Consider the following 19937-nt stretch of genomic DNA (forward strand, 5'->3'; position numbering starts at 1 on the left):
CATTTTTGATTATTTGAAGCCCGGCACCGGAAGAGCACGCACGCGCCCCGCGCCGGGGTGTAGACGTCTGTCCCGGGGCCCTCCTACGGCCCTCGCCGCCCCCTCGGGAAATCCGCCCGCGTCTCGCCCACGTGTGCGTCCCTCCACCGAGGGGAAGCGAGTCGGGCGGGCCGGAGGTTGGAGGGAGGTGCCGCCGCCCGGCCCCTGGGAGCTCGCCCTCCGGGCCTGTGGACCGTCGACGGAAATCCGAAGCCGTGGAAGGAGTGATCGTCCACCCACGGCACGGTCCGAACGGCTCTGGCCCTCCCAGGGGGCGGGAGGAGGGCTCCTCTGTTGGCACTCCCCTTCCAGCCGCGGCCCCACGGCCCGGCTAGCCGGGGCCCGGGCCACCGCGGGAGGGGCCGGCGTCGAAAGCCACGGATTCTCCGGGCCGCAGAACCCTCGGCCAAACCTCCTTCCTGCTGCGCCTGGGGCTTGGCGGTCCCCCGGGTGGGTCGCACGGCTCAGAGCAGGTTGACCCCGTGCCTCATCATCTTCTGCTTGGCTCTGGCGGCGAGGGCGCAGAGCCCGTCCTGCGGGTTGGGGAAGCCGCAGCCGCGGGCCGCCCCCGCCGCCGACGGCTGCTGGAAGTAGGTCTCGTGGGCGGCGTTGCGGCAGGCATACACGGTCGTGGAGGCGTTCCTAGCCACCGCGGTGGAGCGGGACACCGGTCGGAATGCGGCACTGACCCCTGACCCCCGACCCACTGTGGAGGGCGGCAAGGCTCCCCCAGGGCACCCGTGGGTCCACCGCCCCCCGCTCGTCAACCGTCGCCACCCCTCCTGGCCCCCATCTAAATCAGAGAAGCCCCCGGGGCCACTGCTCCGAACTTGAGCTGACGGGGCCGCTCACAGAGTGGGTGCTAAAATCGTCATCGGCATCGTCCTGTCCATCCCAATGATGATATTTGTTAATAATAATAATGATGGCATTTATTAAGCGCTTACTATATGCAAAGCACTGTTCTAAGCGCTGGGGAAGTTACAAGGTGATCAGGTTGTCCCATGGGGGGGGGGCGCTCACAGCCATCATCTCCATTTTACAGATGAGGCAACTGAGGCCCAGAGAAGTTAAGTGACTTGCCCAAGGTCACACAGCTGACAATTGGCAGAGCCAGGATTTGAACCCATGACCTCTGACTCCAAGCCCATGCTCTTTTCCACTGAGCCAAACAATGGGCTCACAGTCTAGAAAGCAGCTGTTACACATCCAACACTGCCCTAAGCGCTGGGGGACATACCCGATTAACAGGTCGAGCACAGTCCCTGCCTGACATGGGGCTCACAGCCTAAGCAGGAGAGAGAATGGGGCTCCTTTGCACATGAAGAAGGTGAGGCCCAGGGAAGGGAAGTGACTTCCCCAAAGTCACACAGCAGGCAAGTGACTGCACCGTGGCCTACCGGACAGAGTCAGAAGGACCTGGGTTCTAATCCCGGCTCCGCCGCTTGTCTGCTGTGGGACCTTGGGCAAGTTACTTCGCTTCTCTGGGCCTCGGTTCCCTCATCTGTAAAACGGGGATTGAGACCGTGAGCCCCACGGGGGACAGGGCAGGGACAGTGTCCCACCTGATTAGCTTCGATCTACCCCAGAATTTAGTACAGTACCTGGAACATAGTAAGTGCTTAAGGACTACCATCAAAAAAGAAAAAAAAAAAGGTAACAGAGGCCGGATTAGAACCCAGGGCCTTTTACTCCCAGGCCCGGGCTCTTTCCACTAGGCCATGCTGCCCTGTCCATCGTGGTTGAGGACAGCACGCCAGCCACCGGACCGGGGACGACGGACTTGAGGGCACGACGGCCTGTGAGGCCGAGAACAAACGGCCTCTCTCCGCGGGCGGCGGCCAGGCCCCGTGTGGGAGGAAGGGAGCCGGCCTCAACCCATCTCCATCTCCGGGATGGGGGGAAGCAGCTGGGGGCGAGGGGGTGGGGGGCGGGGCTCGTACCTGAGCGTCACTTCGTACAGAGTCGGCAGCCGGGCGAAGTCGGTGTGGGCCAGGCCGGCGGCCCGCAGGAAATGCCGGTCTTGGGCCGTGGGTCCCCGCGGCAGGTTGGCTTTGGAGGGGGGACGCGGGAGAGGGGGAGGCAGGGAGGTCAGCAGCGGCCCGCACGGCTGCCCGCGCCGCCCCCGTCCCCACCCCCTCGCTACCGGACCAGGAGGAGGAGGAGGCCGTAAGGGTCCCGACCCCCGGCCCGCCAAAGAGAGTCCGGGCCCGAGGACGCGCACGATGCCCTGCCTGGGTCGGCTTGGGGGCTCAGGGGGTCCTGACTCCAAGGGGGAAGCTCGGAGGGAGCCCCCTGCTCTCCCTGATGGCTGTCTCGCTCTCTGAGGACGGGGAGGCGTGGACTTGCCCTCCAGGAACCTGCTCTGGATGCCTCGTCTGGGCAGGGGTCCCGGCCACCGGCTTGGTGTCTCGCCCTGTTCCCCTCAACCCCCGCGGTGGGTGGCCGCTTCTTGTGGGAAGGACTCCCGGGGTTCCCCTACACCCGTAGTGCTGTCCGACGGCTGGCTTGGAGGGCGAGACAGTGAATGAGTGAGAGAGAGAGAGAGAAGAGGAAAAAAGGAAGGGGGAGGAGGAGGAAGAAAGGCGAAGGAAGGAGACAAGGAGGGAAAAAGGAAAAGAGGGAGGAGAGAAAGAGGGAGAAAGGGAGGAAAAGGGGAAAAAAGAGAGAAGACGAGGGAGAAAGGGAGAGGGATGGAGAGAGGGAGGGAGGGGGGGAAGAGGGAGGGAGAGGAGGAAGGGGGGGAGATGGGGAGAGTAAGGAGAGGGGGAGAGAGGGAGGGAAAGAGAGGGATGGAGAGAAATGGGGAGTGGGGGAGAGAAGGAGAGAGAGAGCGGGGAAAGTGTTTGTTGCACTGTTCTCTCCCAAGCGCTGAGTACAGTGCCCTGCACATAGTACACACTCAATAAATATGAGTGATTGAGAGAGACTACCCAGAGCTCTAGGCCCGAAAAAGCAGGCAGCGGAAGTCAAGTCCATGGAGTGGCGTTCTGTCCGCGAGGGGTGCCGACACCGACCCAACCCTGGTGAGGGAGGCTGAGGAGACCCCCACGGCCCCCAGCCGGGACCCCCGAGGGGCGCGGGCGGCGGCTCCTTACCGGTCAGCATGTTCTGGATGCGGTCATAGTGTGCGAAGCTGTAGGCGGCTCGGGCGGAGAAGGGCTGGGCTCGGGGCCGGCTCTCGCGCAGGTGGACCTCCAGCCCGTTCAGCGACGCCAGGCTGCTGTAGTACTGGGAGCGGGGAGACAGACGGGACCCCCGGCTCAGCCCCACGTGCCCGCCCTCTGGCCTGGGGGGCACGGCAGCTCCGGGAGAAGTTACCACGGTGGCATTCACCAAGCACGTCCCCCGGTCCACACCCTTTCCCCCCCACATTGCCCCTCCGTCACCACCCCGCCCAACGCTCATGGTCTGGGAGCTGGGGACCCTGGCCTGAGGAAACTGAGGCCCGGAGAAGTTTCAAGGGGCTCACCCAATACAACAATAACAATAATAATAACAGTACTTGTGAAGCGCTTACTACGTGCAAAGCACCGTTATAAGCACTGGGGAGGTCACAAGGTGATCAGGTTGTCTCACGGTGGGCTCCCAGTCTTAATCCCCATTGTAGAGATGACGTAACTGAGGCCCAGAGAAGTGAAGTGACTTGCCCAAAGTCACACAGCTGACAAGTAGCGGAGCCGGGATTTGAACCCATGACCTCTACCTCCAAAGCCTGTGCTCTTTCCACTGAGCCATGCTGCTTCTCCTCTCTCTCTCTCCTCTGGGTGGTCCATCCCCAGGGGGCAAGGACCCAGGGTGATCCTCGGGGCTGGGAGATGCCCTGGGCCTTCTGGGCGGCAGGCTGGAGGGGCACCCATCCTCCCACAGAGGGCAGGTCTGCCCCCTGCCCCCCTCCTCCCGGCCGGCGGCCCCGGAGCTCTGTGGGGCCCGGGGGGGATCGATGAGGAGAGGGGAGGAGATGGGGCGGGGCGGGGCGAGCTGGGGTCACTCACCACCTCCTCGGTGGCGTCGCTGTCAGTGCGGAGCGGCTGCTCGGCCAGCAGCGTGAGCAGCAGCCCACCGACGCGGTGGACGTACAGACTCATCTTCACCAGCGCGGCCCCTCCGGCCGCCCCCTCGGGCCTCTGAGGCTGCTTGACCTCTGCTGGCGGGGGTGGGGGGCCCTCGGCTTCCAGAGGGAAGGGGGTGGGGCCGGGTTGGTCACCCCCATCCGACGCAGCCCGCTGGGGGACGGGGCTCCGGGGGAGCCGCCCCGGGGGAGGGCACGCTGGGAAATGGCCGTCAGGGACCCCCTCGGACCAGCGCTCCTGGGACTCCGGCGTCTCTGGCCAGCAGCCAACGTCCTCGTCCGGGGAGGCTCCGGACACGGGGTCTCCCCTTCCCCGCCCCGCCTCAGCGGAGGCCCCAAAGTCCTCCGGGAGCAGGCCCGGGTCCGGCCAGGGGGACAGGCCCGCCTCCCGCGGGGCTGCCCCAGGGCCATTGGGCCTCTCCGGGTCTGGATGCTGAGCCTCTCCCGCCACTGGCGATTCCCGGCTCCGAGCCTCAGCCTCCGTCCCTTGGGGCCCTCCGGGTTGGGGAGATGGCAGGGCGGGCAGGGACTCCTCTCCGTGATGGGCCGGAGGTGCAGGAGAGCTGCAGAGAGAGGTCATGCTGAGCCCCTGACCCCCACATAAGACCACCTAAACCTCCCTTCCCTGAGGGCCCGGAGGGATGCCACGCTGCCACGCCGGATGGAGCTCCTCAGAGACCACCCGCCTCAGCCTCCTGGCGGCCCAGCAGGCTCCATCTCCGCCCGAAGCCACGGTCAACCGCCACCCAACCAGCGAAGGCGCCTGCTGGGTCCTTCTTGTGGGCACAGCCCCGTCCTCTGCGCCTGGCCTCGCCATCCCCATCCCTGCCCTCGAGGAGCCTGGAATCTAGCCGAGCGAGGGCCACAAGCAACGGCTCATCGCCCACACCTCAGGGGGCTCCCTTGTGGGGTGACCCCCGGCCCAATTCTGGGGAAACGGATGAAGCTGGACTGGTTTTGGTGCTGAAGAACGCCCCCCTCCAGGTCCTCTCTTCCTCCCCTTGTGACGGCGGGGGACGCGGGGAGAGGAGGCGGAAGGCGGTGGAAACGGAGGTTTAGAGATCCCCTCCCACCCCCCGGCTCCAAACTCCTTACCTCCACCTCCTCCTCCACTCCAGCGGGAAGTCCCGGAGGGCGTCCGCTTCGTCTTGGGTCAGGAAGACGGGAATGATTTGGACGTCGGGCGGTAGTCTGGGGCCTGGGAGAGCCGAACCAAAACCAGAGCCGTCAGTTTTGACCACGAGGCCCGTGGCTAGCGAGGCGCAGCCTCGGCCTGGGAGTCCCGAAGCCCAAGTGCGAGTTCCGTCTCACCTGCTGGGTGACACCTCGGGGGTGCCTCAACCTCTTTATCAATCAATCAATCGATCGATCTATCAATCAGTGGACTTCCCTGAATGCTTACTGTGTGTAAAGTAAGCGCTTGGAAAAGGGTGATACAATAAAGCTTGCCAGGGTGGGCCCTGTCTGCAGAGAAGCAGCATGGTTTAGCGGAAGGAGCCAGGACCGGGGAGTGAGAGGACATGGGTTCTAATCCCGGCTCCACCACGTATCAGCTGTGTGACCTTGGGCGAGTCACTTCGCTTCTCTGCATTTCAGTTACCTCATCTGTAAAATGCAGAGGAAGTCTGTGAGCCCTCTGCGGGACAGGAACCGTGTCTGACCCAATGACCTTGTGTCTACCCCAGCACTTAGTACAGAGCCTGGCATATAGTACGTGCTTAATACCCATCAATTAAAGGGGCTCCCTGTCTCTGAGCCTCAGTTTTCTCCTCTGTGTAAGGGGGGTGGGGAGAGGCAAGAGACTCGGTCTCCCCGTGTCTTAGATTCTGAACCCTATCTAGGGCAGGGATCAGGTCTGCCTGAATTACCTGATATTTATCCCCGGCGCTTAGGCACAGAGCTTGGTATAGAGTGAGCACTTGATAAATACCCCCGTGATGACAGAGACGGGATCGCCGCTTGTCTGCTGTGTGACCCTGGGCAAATCACTTGACTTCTCTGTGCCTCGATTCTCCTGTTTGCCCTCCTATTTTAGACTGTCAGCCTCACGTGCAACGGGGACTGTGTCCAACCCGATTATCCTGAATCTAGCCCAGCGCTTAGACTTTGATGCTGTTGATGCCTGTCTACTTGTTTTGTTCTGTTGTCTGTCTCCCCCTTCTAGACTTGCGAGCCCGTCGTTGGGTAGGGATAGCGTGGCTTAGTGGAAAAAGCCCGGGCTTGGGAGTCAGAGGTCGTGGGTTCTAATCCCAGCTCTGCCACTTATCAGCTGTGTGACTTTGGGCAAGTCACTTCACTTCTCTGTGCCTCATCTGTAAAATGGGGATGAAGACTGTGAGCCCCACGTGGGATGACCTGATTACCTTGCATCTATCCCAGCGCTTAGAACAGTGCTTGGCACATAGTAAGCGCTTAACAAATACCATCATCATTATTATTACTATCTGTTGCCGAATTGTACTTTCCAAGCACTCAGTACAGTGCTTTGCACACAGTAAGGGCTCAATAAATACGACTGAGTGAAAAAAACAGTGTCTGTCACATAGTAAGCGCTTAACAAATACCACAATTACTCTTCTGCTTCTTCTCTCTTGGAAAGAGCTTAACTTCGAACAGGAGAGAGAGAATGCTCCTAAACTGAAATCCCCCCAAAAGACAAGTGTCCCCACCCCTCGCAAAGAGACAATGTGGACAGCATCACCCTTGACCGGCCAGCTCACAAGGGACAAAGCAGCTGAGAAGCAGCGAGGCCTAGTGGATTGAACCCGGGCCTGCTCCTTGGGGAAGGGGGACTTGTCTACCATCTCTGTTTTACTGTACTGCCCGATTGCTTATTGCAGTGCTCTGCACACAGTCAGCACTCAACAAATACCACTGACTAACTGGGAGTCAGAAGGAGCTGGGTTCTAACTCGGGCTCCGTCCCTTGTCTGCTGTGTGACTTTGGGCAAATCACATCACTCCTCTGTGTCACAGTTCCCTCATCTGTAAAATAATAATAATATTTGTTAAGTGCTTACTATGTGCCAAGCACTTTACTAAGCACTGGGGTGGACGCAAGCAAATCAGGCTGGACACGGTCCCTGTCCCTCCTGAGGCCCACAGTCTTAATCCCCATTTACAGATGGGGTGACTGAGGCCCAGAGAAGTAAGCGACTTGCCCAAGGCCACACAGCAGACAAGTGGGGGTGCCGGAATTAGAACCCATGACCTCTGATTCCCAGGTTCGAGCTCTAGCCACTGCGCCATGCTGCTTTCCTGAGGCAAGACTGAGAACCCTCTGTGGGACAGGGGCTGGGTCCAACCCGATTAGCTTGTATCCACCAAGGTGCTTTGTACAGTGCCTGGCCCAGAGCAAACGCTTAACAAAACAAACATCATAAAAAAATTAATAAATAAATAAAAAAGGAGCACTGGCCCGGCAGTCACAGGACCTGGGTTCGATCCCCCGGTGCCGCTACTTGCCTGCTGTGTGACCTTGGGCAAGTTGCTTCGTGACTTCGTACCTCAGTTCCCTCATTTGTAAAATGGAGATGAAGGATGTGAGCCCCACGTGGGACACGGACTGTATCCGAATTGCTGAGCTTGTACCTACCCCAGCGCTTAGGACGGTGCCTGACACATAGCAAGTGCTTAACAAATACCATTTAAAAAATAAAAAATAAAAAGAAGACTGTGAACTCTGTGGTGGATGGGATAGGGACTGTGACCAGCCTGATTACCTTGTGTCTACCCCAGTGCTTACTACTCTGCCTGGCACAGAGTAAGGGTTTAATCAATACCATTTAAAAATCAATCAATTGATGGTATTTATTGAGTGCTTACTACGCACACAGTGCTGTACTAAGCACTTGGGAGAGCACGCTACCACAGAATGAGCAGATACGTTCCTTGCCCGTGAGCTTACCCGCTAAAGGAAAGACAAAGAAGACAAAGGGATTGGACCTCTTTCACCCTGCTCTTCCTTATCCTCTGATCCTCTGCCTGTCACACTCCTGCCTGCCTCCACCTGGGCAGTGGGGGGGCCGCCCTCCTCCCCACCGCCCCCCAAAAACAAGAAACCAACGACAGGCTGAAAACCTAGGTGTTGGGATCCTCCTGATGACCGGCTAAGGTGACAGGGGTGAGGGTCTGGGCTCTAAAGAGGCAGGGGAGAGATGAAAGATATGAGAGAAAAGAGAGATGAGAAAGCGAGAAATGAGAGACAGATGAGATGTTGATGATGGTATCTGTTAAGCGCTTACTATGTGCCAAGCACTGTCCTAAGCAATGGGGGTAGATACAAGGTTGTCCCACGTGAGGCTCACAGCCTCCATCCCCATTTTACAGATGACGTAACTGAGGCACACAGAAGTTAAGTGGCTTGCCCAAGGTCACACAGCACACAAGTGGCAGAGACGGCTTTAGAACCTGCGTCCTCTGGCTCTCAAGTCCATGATCATGCCACTAAGCCACACTGCTTCTCTCAGATGGTTGAGAGACGGGAGACAGAGAGGTGAAAGAGGTTAGAGAAAAGGGAAAGATGAGAGAGAAATGAGAGAGAAATCAGGGACGGGAGGAGAGTGAGTTAAGAGAAAAGAGAGATGACAAAGATGATAGAGAGAGAAATGAGAAGGATGGAGGGAGAGATGAAAGATGAGAGGAGAGAGAGATGAAAAAGAGAAATGAAAGACATGAGATGGTTGAGAGACGAGAGAGAGGTGAAAGATTTGAGGAAAGAGATGATAAAGACAAGAGAGAAATGAGAAGGATGGGGGAGAGATGAAAGAGATAAGAGGAAAGAGAGATGAGAAAGAGAGAAATGAGAGACCGATGAGATGGTTGAGAGACGAGAGAGGTGAAAGCCTCGAGGAAAATGATAAAGACGAGACAGAGAAATGAGAAGGATGGGGGGAGAGACGAAAGAGATGAGAGGAAAGAGAGATGAGAAAGAGAAATGAGAGACAGGTGAGACGGTTGAGAGACGAGAGAGAGAGAGGTGAAAGTTTCGAGAAAAGACATGAGAAAGATGAGAGAGAGAAACAAGAAAGAGATAAAGAGGACAAGGAGGCGGGGAGGGGGGGTGTCAAAAGGTGGGGAGGGAGCCGGGCCACCTCCCTGACCTCCCCTGCAGGACCCAGGAGCCTGGTGGAAATGTATGCTGGGGAACGGCCAAGATGCCCGGCCCTCGTTCAGCATTTGGGGGCCCGGACTCTCCATCCCGACTCCCAGCCACCGCTGCCGCGTGTCTCTCGGGCTTACTCTGTTCCTCCTGGCCGCCTCCTCCTTCTGCTCCTCCGGGGAGGTTCTGAAAACACCAACACAAACACACAGAGAGCTATCAGTTCCCACGGTCCACCACGGCGCCCGCGCCCACCTGTGCGCCCAGGCCAGGCGAGCGGACCCAGGCCGGGTGGCGTCCGCCTCCCTCCGGGCTGAGGGGACGACAGGTGGAGTAGACGGTCCCCTGGGCCGCCCGCCCGTGGCTCTGGCACATCCCGGGTTGGAGGTGGGGGGCGGGGGGTGGACCAGGCTGACCCAGAGACCCTGCGGACTGGGGGAGGCCCTCGGGGGTTGTCCCAACTGCCGGGGGACTGGGGGGAACCGGGAGGTGCCCGGGCAGCCTTCAGGACGGTGGCGCTCCTCAAAACGCCCAGCCCGGGGGCCATTTCGGCGGGACGGCTCCAGGGAGGAGCCATTCTCCATCGCCCAGGCCACCAGCTCCCAATCTCCACCCTGAGGGGGCAACTGGGGAACGGAACTGGAGCCAAGAGGGCAGGGGAAGATAACAATAATAGTACAATTATAGCAATTGTTAAGCACTTTCTACGTGACAGACACTGGGTTAGCTACAAGATAAGCAGGTTGGGCACAGTCCATGCCCCACACTGGGCTCACAGTCTTGATCCCCATTTTTCAGATGAGAGACCTGAGGCCCAGAAGTAAAGCGATTTGCCCAAGGCCACACAGCAGACGTGCGGTGGGGCCGGGATTAGCAGACCCCTTCTCCGACCGCAGATAGGTGACGACGCTCCTCTCTGGGCCTCAGTTCCCTCATCCGTAAGATGGGGATTGAGACTGTGAGCCCCACGTGGGACAGGGACTGTGTCCAATCCGACCTGCTGGTGCAATACCTAGCCCATAGTGAGCGCTTAACAAATAGCACAGTGGACCAGCCGGAGGTGCCGACTGAGGGACCGCCCGGCCCAGCTTTGCTCCCAAGCCCTCCCACGTCCCGACTCTGATCTTACCTGACTTCGCCCCTCACCCTCCTCCTCCTGGGTGAGAATCCTGGCCGTCAGGGACGGGGCCAGCTGGGTGCTCACTACCCTGCAACGGCAGACAAACCAACTCAGAGCCCGGCAGGGTGACCGACAGTAGCAGCGTTATTTTCGAGAAGCAGTATGGCTCAGCGGAAAGAGCCGGGGCCCGAGAGTCAAGAGGTCGTGAGTTCTAATCCCAGCTCTGCCACTTGTCTGTTGTGTGACCTTGGGCCACTCACTTCGCTTCTCTGAGCCTCAGTTCCCTCATCTGTAAAATGGGGACAACCTGATTGCCTCATATCACTCATATCATATCATATCATATCATAGAGAAGCAGTGTGGCTCAGTGGAAAGAGCCCCGGGCTTTGGAGTCAGAGGTCATGGGTTCAAATCCCGGCTCTGCCAATTGTCAGCTGGGTGACTGGGCAAGTCACTTCACTTCTCTGTGCCTCAGTTACCTCATCTGTAAAATGGGGATTAAGACTGTGAGCCCCCCGTGGGACAACCTAATCATATTGTAATCTCCCCAGCACTTAGAACAGTGCTTTGCACATAGTAAGCGCTTAATAAATGCCATCATCATCATCATCATCACTCCCCAGTGTTTAGAACAGCATGGCAAATAGTAAGCGCTTAGCAAATACCATTATTATTATTATTATTACTTGCTAAGCGCTTACTCTGGGCCAGACTCTGTTCTCAGCGCTGGGGTAGATACAAGCTAGTCAGGTTGGACACAGTCCCCGTCCCACATGGGGCTCACAGTTTCCCCCCCCCCCCCCATTTTATAGAGGAGGGAACTGAGGCCCAGACGAGTGAAGTGACTTGCCCAAGGTCACTCCAAGACAAGTGGAGGAGGCAGGCCTAGAACCCAGATCCACCAGACTCCCGGGCCCGTGTTCTATCCACTAGGCCACGCTGCTTCTATAAATACTAATGACAGGAATGAAGGCCTCGGAATGGGCTCAGAAACTGGGTCCAACCTGATTCGCTTGTATAATAATAATAATCATGGCATTTGTTAGGCGCTTACTGTGCGCCCGGCACTGTACTAAGCGCTGGGGTCGATCCAAGCAAATCAGGTTGGACACAGTCCCTTGTCCTGAATGGGGCTCACAGTCCTAATTCCCATTTTACAGATGAGGTCACTGAGGCACAGAGAAGTTAAGAGACTTGCCCAAGGTCACAAAGCAGATCCATGGTGGAGTTGGGTTTAGAAACCATGACCTTCTGAGTTCCAGGCCCAGGCTCTACCTACTATGCCAGGCTCCAGCCCGGGGCTTACTACAGTGCCTGGCACCCTGCAGATGTTCAATACAAGCCACAGTTATTATTATTATTGTACAACTCATTGTTCGACTATAAACTCCTCTGTTTGACCGAAGGCTCATTGTGGGGCTTTTGTAGTCCCCTGAGCTCTTGCCACACTGCAATGTGTCCAGTGCGCGCTCAATAAATACTTCTTCTGCTAAGACTAGTGGTATTTGTTAAGCGTCTACTATGAGCTAAGCACCGCATTAAGCACGGGGGTAGATGCAGTCCTTGTCCCATAAGGGGCTCACGGTCCAAGGGGGTGGGAGAGCAGGTACTGAGTCCCCGTTTTTGAAATGAGGAAACTGAGGCCCTGAGAAGTGGCCAATGTTACCTGACAGAGCCAGGATTAGAACCCAGGGCCTCTGATTCCCAGGCCCGTGCTCTTTCCACGAGGCCAAGCTGCTCTCCCTTCTCACTTACTGGGCAAAGATGCCCCTCGCACCACCCCCTGGCTCTGCCCTCCTCTGGGGAAAGATACGATTCCTATGGGCTAGCCCCAAGGGATCCTGGCATCTGGCCAGCTGGCCCACATGTAGGCCTGACGCTCTGGGGCCCCAAAGGGTGGCGGGGGCGGACGTCAAGTGGCAGCAGGGGGCTGCGGGCTGGGGGGTGGGGACGGAGCGGGAGCACGGTGGGGGTTGGGAGGGGAGGGTCTTCCCCACCCTCCGGCTGGGCTGCTCTCCGCGGGGGAGCGGGGCGGGCCCGAAAAAAGGGCAGTGAGAAGCACGAGGCATCACGAGGCAGCCTTCTAATCCGCCTTACAGACTCCACAGCCACCACAGCCCAGGGGGGCGGCGGGAGACACTCCTCACAGGGCCTCCATCTCGCCCCCGACCTCTCGCCCACATCCTGCCTCTGGCCCGGAACATCTTCCCTCCTCCTATCCCACAGACGATGACTCTCCCCGCCTTCAAAGCCTTACTGAAGGCCCGTCTCCTCCCAGAGGCCTTCCCCGACTAAGCCCTCCTTTCCTCTTGTCCCACTTCCTTCTGCGTCACCCTGACTCGCTCCCTTGATTCATCACCCTGCTCATCGCCACACCACTTACATCCATAGCTGTCATTTCTTTCTACTAACGTCTGTCTCCCCCTGCAGACTGTCAGCTCGGTGTGGGCAGGGAATGTGTCTGTTTATTGTTGTATCGTCCTCTTCCAAGTGCTTAGAATAGTGTTCTGCACATGGTAAGCACTCAACAAATACCACTGACAGACCGACTTGCCCAGCCGGATGGCTTCTGGGTTTCCACTCCTCCCATCCACGAGGTGGGGTCCGGACCCTCAGTGGTCGGACGCCCCTGCCCGGGACCCCCGAGGAGCCTGAGGACGGACACGAGCCGCCAGGCGAGCAGGCTCAGACCGGCGCAAATCGGCGGCCTAGGGGTGGGGTGCGACTTACAGGCCTCTGTAGAGGATGCAGCCGGCCAGGACGTGGGGACACCTCTGGCACGTCTGCAAGATGAGGGCCGCTTTCAGCAACAGCAAGGGCTCAACCTGTCCGGAAGAACAGAAGAAGGCTCCGGGTCAGCAGGTGACTGCACCCTGACGACCCCCGAACTTCTCCGAAGAAAATCCAAGGGGGGCTTCCAGGATGACGGCCGAGCCGCCACCGTCCCGTGGGTGCTCCGAGCCGCCCGATCCACGTTACTCATTGGGCGCTTCTGGGGTTGGGAGCGCTGGAGCAGGGGCCTGGTCCTCGGGCCCTGAAGGGAAATGGGCGAATGAGGGAGCGCTCTCCCGCTGGTGGGGAAACCCCAAGTCCACCTGTCGGAGGTTTATGAGGTGATCCGGGGGAACCCTAAAATATGGAGATGGCCGAGGAGGAGGAGGAGGACAAGTAGGACAAGGACGAGGAGCACAGAGATGTGGATGAGGAGGATGAGGACAAGGAGGATGAGGATGAGGAGGGAAAGGATGAGGACGATGAGGAGGACAAGGAAGAGGAACATGACGTGGAATATGAGGACGAAGAGGATAAGGACGAGGAGGACGAGGAGGATGAGGATGAGGAGGACAAGGATGATGAGGACAAAGTGGAAGAGGACAATGAGAAGGACAAGGAAGAGGAACATGACGTGGAAGGTGAGGAACGAAGAGGACGAAGAGGACAGGGACGAGGGGGATAAGGAGGATGAGGACGAGGAGGACAAGGATGAGGAGCACGAAGATGTGGATGAGGAGGATGAGGACAAGGAGAACGAGGATGAGGAGGGAAAGGATGAGGACGATGAGGAAAACAAGGAAGAAGAACATGACGTGGAATATGAGGACGAAGAGGACAAGGACGAGGAGGACAAGGACGAGGAGGACGAGGAGGACAAGGATGATGAGGATGAAGTGGGTGAGGATGAGGACGATGAGGAGGACAAGGAAGAGGAACATGATGTGGAAGATGAGGACGAAGAGGACAAGGACGAGGGGGAAAAGGAGGATGAGGACGAGGAGGACAAGGACGATGAGGACGAAGCGGATGAGGACGAGGAGGATGAGGACAAGGAGGACAAGGATGAGGAGGATAAGGACAAGGACGAGGAGGATGATGAGGAGGATGAGGACAAGGAGGACGAGGAGATGGAAGAGCTAGCTGCCAGGGGACAGAGGAAAGACTCCAAAAGGGGGCCGGGAGCTCACCTCCTCACGCCCGAGCCCCGCGGCCTTCTCTCTGGCCACAGCCTCTCCCTCCACAGACCTCCCTTTCAGGGCCAGGGGCCCACAGAGACCCCGCATCTCACCGCCACAGCCGCTGCCGGCCCATGCCCCCAAGTGGGTGGGCCCCAGCAGTCCCTGGGTGGCCCCAGGGCCAGCACGGGCCCAGGGGGGCCGGCCGGGGCCTTTCTCTCTGCGGCACCTCGCCCCAGTCCGGGCCCGGAAGCTCCGACCTGGGCTTCCCCCAAGTTCAAGGGAGGGGAGCGCCCTGTGGTATTCGTTAAGCACTTACTCTGTGCCAAGCACTGTACTAAGAGCTGGGGTAGATACGAGTGGGACAAAGTTGTTGTCCCACATAGAACTCACCATCTTAATCCCCATTTTCCAGATGAGGTCATTGAGGCCCAGAGAAGTGAAGGGTGACTTTGGGCAAGTCAGACAAGGGGACCCAGCAGACAAGGGGACGAGCTGGGATTAGAACCCAGGTCCTTCCGACTCCAGGCCCGGGCTCTAGCCATGACAGAGCGCTCTGCCCCAGGGGACTGAGAGGCCTCACTAGCTGGCCTGATATTCAGCCAGTGATGCTATTTGTTAAGCGCTTACTATGTGCCAGGGACTGTACTAAGCGCTGGGACGTAATGGTCCATGTCCAAACGCTCTGGGCTGTAGGAGAGAAGCAGCGCGGTCTAGTGGGTACAGCCCGGACTTGGGAGTCAAAAGGAACTGGGTTCTCATCCCGGCTCCACCACTTTGCTCTGTGACCTTGGGCGAGGCGCTTCTCTTCTCTCTGCCTCGGTTTCTTCATCCGTAAAACGGGGATGAAGACTGTGAGCCCTGCGTGGGACAGGGACTATGTCCAACCTGATTAACTTGTATCTACTCCAGTGCCTAGTACGGTGCCTGGCCCGTAGTAAGCGCTTAATAAATGCCCTAAAATGAAGCCTGGACCCCAGGTGGCAGAGACCAGAAGCCCCTTGAGGGCCAGAAATCCTGTCTCCCCCTCCCCCAGACACTACTTCCCAGCACTTTGCAGGATATATTCAACAGACAATGACTCTCCCCTGCTTCAAATCCTTACTGAAGGCCCATCTCCTCCAAGAGGCCTTCCCTGGTTACAGCCCTCCTGTCCTCTTCTCCCGCTCCCTTCTGCGTCGCCCTTGTGCTTGGATTTGCTCCCTTTATCCCTGCTCCCTCAGCCCCACAACACTAATGTCCGTATCCACCATTTCTTCATCTGCATTGATGTCTGCCTCCCCTCTAAGCTGGAGGCTTGTTATGGACAAGGGAACGTACCTACCGACTCTGTTCTACTGGACTCTTCCAAGCGCTTAGTACAGTGCTCTGCACACATAAAGTGCTCCATGAGTACGACTGATTTACTTCAAAACTACTCTTACTGCTATAGGGGAAAATATGGCAAAGAAGCCAAAGGAAAGGGCTCTCCCTGGCTGGCTTGCTTCTGTTTCAGGGTGGGTGATAATAATGATAATAATAATAATGCTAATTAGTACTTGTTGAGCACTTACTATGTGCAAAGTACTGTTCTAAGCGCTATGGTAGATATAAGTCAATCAGGTTGGACTCAGTCTCTGTCCCATATGGGGCTCACAGTATTAATCCCCATTTTCCAGATGAGGTCACTGAGGCCCAGAGATGTGAAAGGACTTGCCCAAAGTCACACAGCAGACATGTGGCAGAGCCGGGATTAGAACCCAGGTCCTTCTGACTCTCAGGCTCAGGGTCCTGTGGGGACAGAGACAGCAGAAAAAGCCATTCTGCATGTTGCCAGTTGCCAGCCGGCTCCGAGGAAGGAAGGAGTAAAAGCCGCCCCATCGTAGAGGCAGACATCCCCGCGGAAGCTCACGTCCGGCCAGAACCAAACTCTGGCTCCCACGCCACCAGATGCTCCCGCCGCCCAACCCCGTCCCCGGTGGGGTCCAGACCGTGCCGGAGGGGGCCGGGACACCGTCAGACCCGGAGGCTGGCCCCGAGCGGCCAAGGCGAGCATCGGAGGGCCTTACTTGTGTCTTGTCCAGGTTCCCCAGGGCCTGGAATATCCTGTGCACGTCGCCGGTGGCGTTCTGGATGTGCCGGATGTAGACGTCCCACTTCCTGCCCAGCTTTTCCCAAGCCTGGCTCTGGAAAGAACGGTCTCCGCGTCATGGATGGCTCCCCTCTACCTGCCTCCCCCGTCCGGCCCGGAGGCCGTGGGGTGAGGAGGCCGGCCCCAGCCGGCCACAAGCCGGGGGACGCTGGCCCCCACGGGGGTGACTGTTGGTCCGGGGCCTAGCCGGACATCCCAGGCCCGGGAGAGGGAGAGGTGACCGGTGGACACGGCTCCTGGGTGGCTCCCGGGTGGATCTTCAGAACCCTCCCCTCCAGGCATTTCCTCCTGCCTTCGGGACCCCTCTACTCGGATGTCCCGCCGACACCTCAAACTTTACATGTCCAAACCAGAGCTCCCCATCAGCGGAGACATCACCACCATCCTTCCTGTCTCACAAACCCATAACCTAGGATAATAATAATAATTATGATGGCACTTGTTAAGTGCTTACTATGTGCGAAGCACCGTTCTCAGCGCTGGGGTATATACAAAGTGATCAGGTGGTCCCATGGGGGGCTCGCCGTCTTAATCCCCACTTTACGGATGAGGTAACTGAGGCACAGATAAGTTCAATGACTTGCCCAAAGTCACACAGCTGACCAGTGGCAGAGCCGGGATTCGAACCCATGACCCCTGACTCCCAAGCCCGGGCTCTTTCCACTGAGCCACGCTACTTCTCTGGATTCATCTCTCTCGTTCAACCCACGTAGTCAGTCTGTCCAATCCTCTCGGTTCTACCTGCACGACATGGCTAATAATCCGCCCCTTCCGAGCACTTGTCCTGTCTCCCTCTTCCCCCCCCTCGATTACTGCATCAGCCTCCTCGCTGCCCTCCCTGCCTCCCGACTTCCTCAACTGTAGTTCACGCTTCACTCGGCTGCCCAGGATGTTTCTGGACAAAAACGCTCCGGCCATGTCTCCCCACTCCTACGGGACCTCCAGTGGCTGCCCGCCCACCTCTCTATCGGACAGAAACTCCTCGCGGTCGGTTTTAAAGCCGTCCATCCCCTCGCCCCCTCCTACCTCACCTCGCTGCTCTCCTACTCCAACCCAGCCTGCCCATCCTGCTCCTCTAATACCAACCTTCTCACTGGGCCTCCATCTCATCCATCTCACCGCTAGCCCTTCACCCATGTCCCCCCTCCGGCCTGCACCGCCCTCCCACCTAAGATCCGACAGACGATGACTCTCCCCATCTTCAGAGCCTTACGACTGAAAGCCCGTCTCCTCCAGGATGCCTTCCCCGACTAAGCCCTCCTTTCCTCTTCTCCCACTCCCTTCTGCGCCGCCCCTGGCCTTGGACTTGCACCCTTTATTCACCCCTTGCTTAGCCACACAGCATTCACGTTCAGACCCATCTGTAATTTATTTATATTCACGCCTGTCTCCTGCTCTACATTATAAGCTCAGTGTGGGCGGGGAACAGGTCTACCACCTCTGTTTATTGTATTCTCTTGTATTGTATTGTATTGTATTGTATTAAGCACTTAATACAGTGCTCTGCGCTCACAAGAAGTAATACTATTTATTATCTAAGCAATTTAAATAATACAATCAATAAATACTACTGATTGAAAGAGGTCTCCCTTTTTAATAATAATGACATTTATTAAGCGCTTACCATGTGCAAGGCACTGTTCTAAGCACTTTTTCTACCCCACCAGTCGATTCATGGTATTTACTGAGCACTGACCATGTGTGGAGCCCTGGGTTGAGTCATTCACTCGTTGAATCTTATTTTTTGAGCTCTAACTGTGTGCAGAGCACTGTACTGAGCAACAGGGAGAGCACAAAGTCCAAAACGATGGAGCCGGGAGACAAAATCTCTGCCCCCGAGGAGCTTTCAGACTAGTGCAACCACTCAACATTCATTCACTCCTATTTACTGAGCGCTCACTGTGTGCAAAGCACTGTACTAAGCGCTTGGGAAGTACAATTCAGCAACAATTCCACATGGCGGCAATGCGCGAGCCCACCTGCAAGCTAAGGAGGGGCTCTCACACACGCACGGACACCCGGACACAACACGCAAACAACACAACACACGCACTCCCCCCTCCCTCCTCCGCCCCCTCACCTACCTTGTAGGCCAGAGAAACCGGGCCATTATAGAAACGGAAAAACCCAATCAGGTGATGGAGGAGATGCTGACAGCTGACATCGGGCAGCTCCATGGCACATCCCAGCGCCTGCAAGGAAAGGGGCAGGATGGGCACGGCACCACTCCCCGGGATCCGGCCAGCTCTTGGGTTGCGGGCTCTGGGCCGATCGCCCTCGGGGAATTCTGGAACGTAACTGCACGGGCTTCCCGAAATCCGAGGCGCTCTGAGAACAAGCTAGGCCATCGCGGGCTTCCAGACGGGACTCAGTTCTGCCTGAGGCGGGCCTGGGAGACAGAGGACCCGGGTTCCGATCCCAGCTCCATCACCCGTCCGCTCTGTGACCGTGGTCGAGTCACTTCACCGGGTCTCGGTTCCGTCACCTACAAAACGGGGATGAAGAGTGCGAGCCCCACGTGGGACAGGGCCTGGGTCCGACCTGATGAACTCGTACGTACCGCGGCGCCTGGCATGCTCTGAGTGCTTAAATGCCACTTGAGGGGGGGGAAAAGCAAAACCCCACACCAGAGAATGGATGTGGTTTTTAAGGAAACTCACCCACAGGAAGTCTCCATCCCCCTTCAGAGCGAACTTGAGCCTCCTGAGGCGGACGAGAGTCGGGGGAGAGCCGGAGATCTCGGAGACGCAGTGGGCCACGCCGGCGATCTGTCCGCACAGCAGTTCCTGATGGTCCGGGACGGTCTGCGGGACAACCGGGGAGGCCGTGACGGCGGCTTTGGATGACCGCCTGTTGCTTTGGCCCGGGAGGGCTCCCCCGCTGCTCTCCTCCTCCCGCCCAGCCCGCACGCTTCGCTTTCCCAACACCAACCCGATTCACTGGGCCTCCAGCCCGTCTACCTCGCCGCCGACCTCTCGCCCACGTCCTGCCTCTGGCCTGGAACGCCCTCCCTCCTCCTAGCCCACAGACGATGACTCTCCCCGACTTCGAAGCCTTATTGAAGGCCCACCTCCTCCAAGAATAATAATAATAATAATGAAGGCATTTATTAAGCGCTTACCATGTGCAAAGCACTGTTCTAAGCGCCGGGGAGAATACAAGGTGAGCAGGTTGTCCCACTGGGGGGGCTCACAGTCTCAATCCCCATTTTACAGATGAGGGAACTGAGGCCCGGAGAAGTGAAGTGACTTGCCCAAAGTTACACAGCTGACAGGTGGCGGAGCCGGGATTTGAACCCATGACCTCTGACTCCAAAGCCCGGGCTCTTTCCACTGAGCCACGCTGCTTCTCTGCCTGAGCCCTCACCTCCTCTTCTCCCGCTCCCTTCTGCATCGCCCCTGCATTGGATTTGCACCCATTTATTCACCTCTCCCACAGCACTTATGTCCATATCCGTCACCTATTTATTCGCATCAGAACAGTGCTCAGCGCTTAGAACAGTGCTTGACACATAGTAAGCGCTT

At 57.9% G+C, this 19937-nt stretch overlaps 1 protein-coding gene across 1 annotated transcript in view; it reads right to left on the reverse strand.

The window, feature by feature from the left end:
- Positions 1 to 19937, reverse strand: part of HPS4 (HPS4 biogenesis of lysosomal organelles complex 3 subunit 2) — a 29676-nt gene continuing 9739 nt past the window's right edge. Inside the window, exons 4-15 of the mRNA XM_038762384.1 lie at positions 19074 to 19217; positions 18498 to 18605; positions 16331 to 16447; positions 13063 to 13157; positions 10369 to 10419; positions 9367 to 9400; positions 8521 to 8533; positions 5207 to 5309; positions 4035 to 4674; positions 3138 to 3270; positions 1983 to 2091; positions 1 to 681 (exon numbers count right to left, since the gene is read on the reverse strand). Coding sequence (XP_038618312.1) covers positions 504 to 681; positions 1983 to 2091; positions 3138 to 3270; positions 4035 to 4674; positions 5207 to 5309; positions 8521 to 8533; positions 9367 to 9400; positions 10369 to 10419; positions 13063 to 13157; positions 16331 to 16447; positions 18498 to 18605; positions 19074 to 19217 — 1725 coding nt within the window. The 3' untranslated portion in view covers positions 1 to 503. The remainder of the gene's footprint in view (positions 682 to 1982; positions 2092 to 3137; positions 3271 to 4034; positions 4675 to 5206; positions 5310 to 8520; positions 8534 to 9366; positions 9401 to 10368; positions 10420 to 13062; positions 13158 to 16330; positions 16448 to 18497; positions 18606 to 19073; positions 19218 to 19937) is intronic.

This window comes from Tachyglossus aculeatus, chromosome 21 (assembly GCF_015852505.1).
Source record: "Tachyglossus aculeatus isolate mTacAcu1 chromosome 21, mTacAcu1.pri, whole genome shotgun sequence".
Classification (NCBI taxonomy): Eukaryota; Metazoa; Chordata; class Mammalia; order Monotremata; family Tachyglossidae; genus Tachyglossus; species Tachyglossus aculeatus.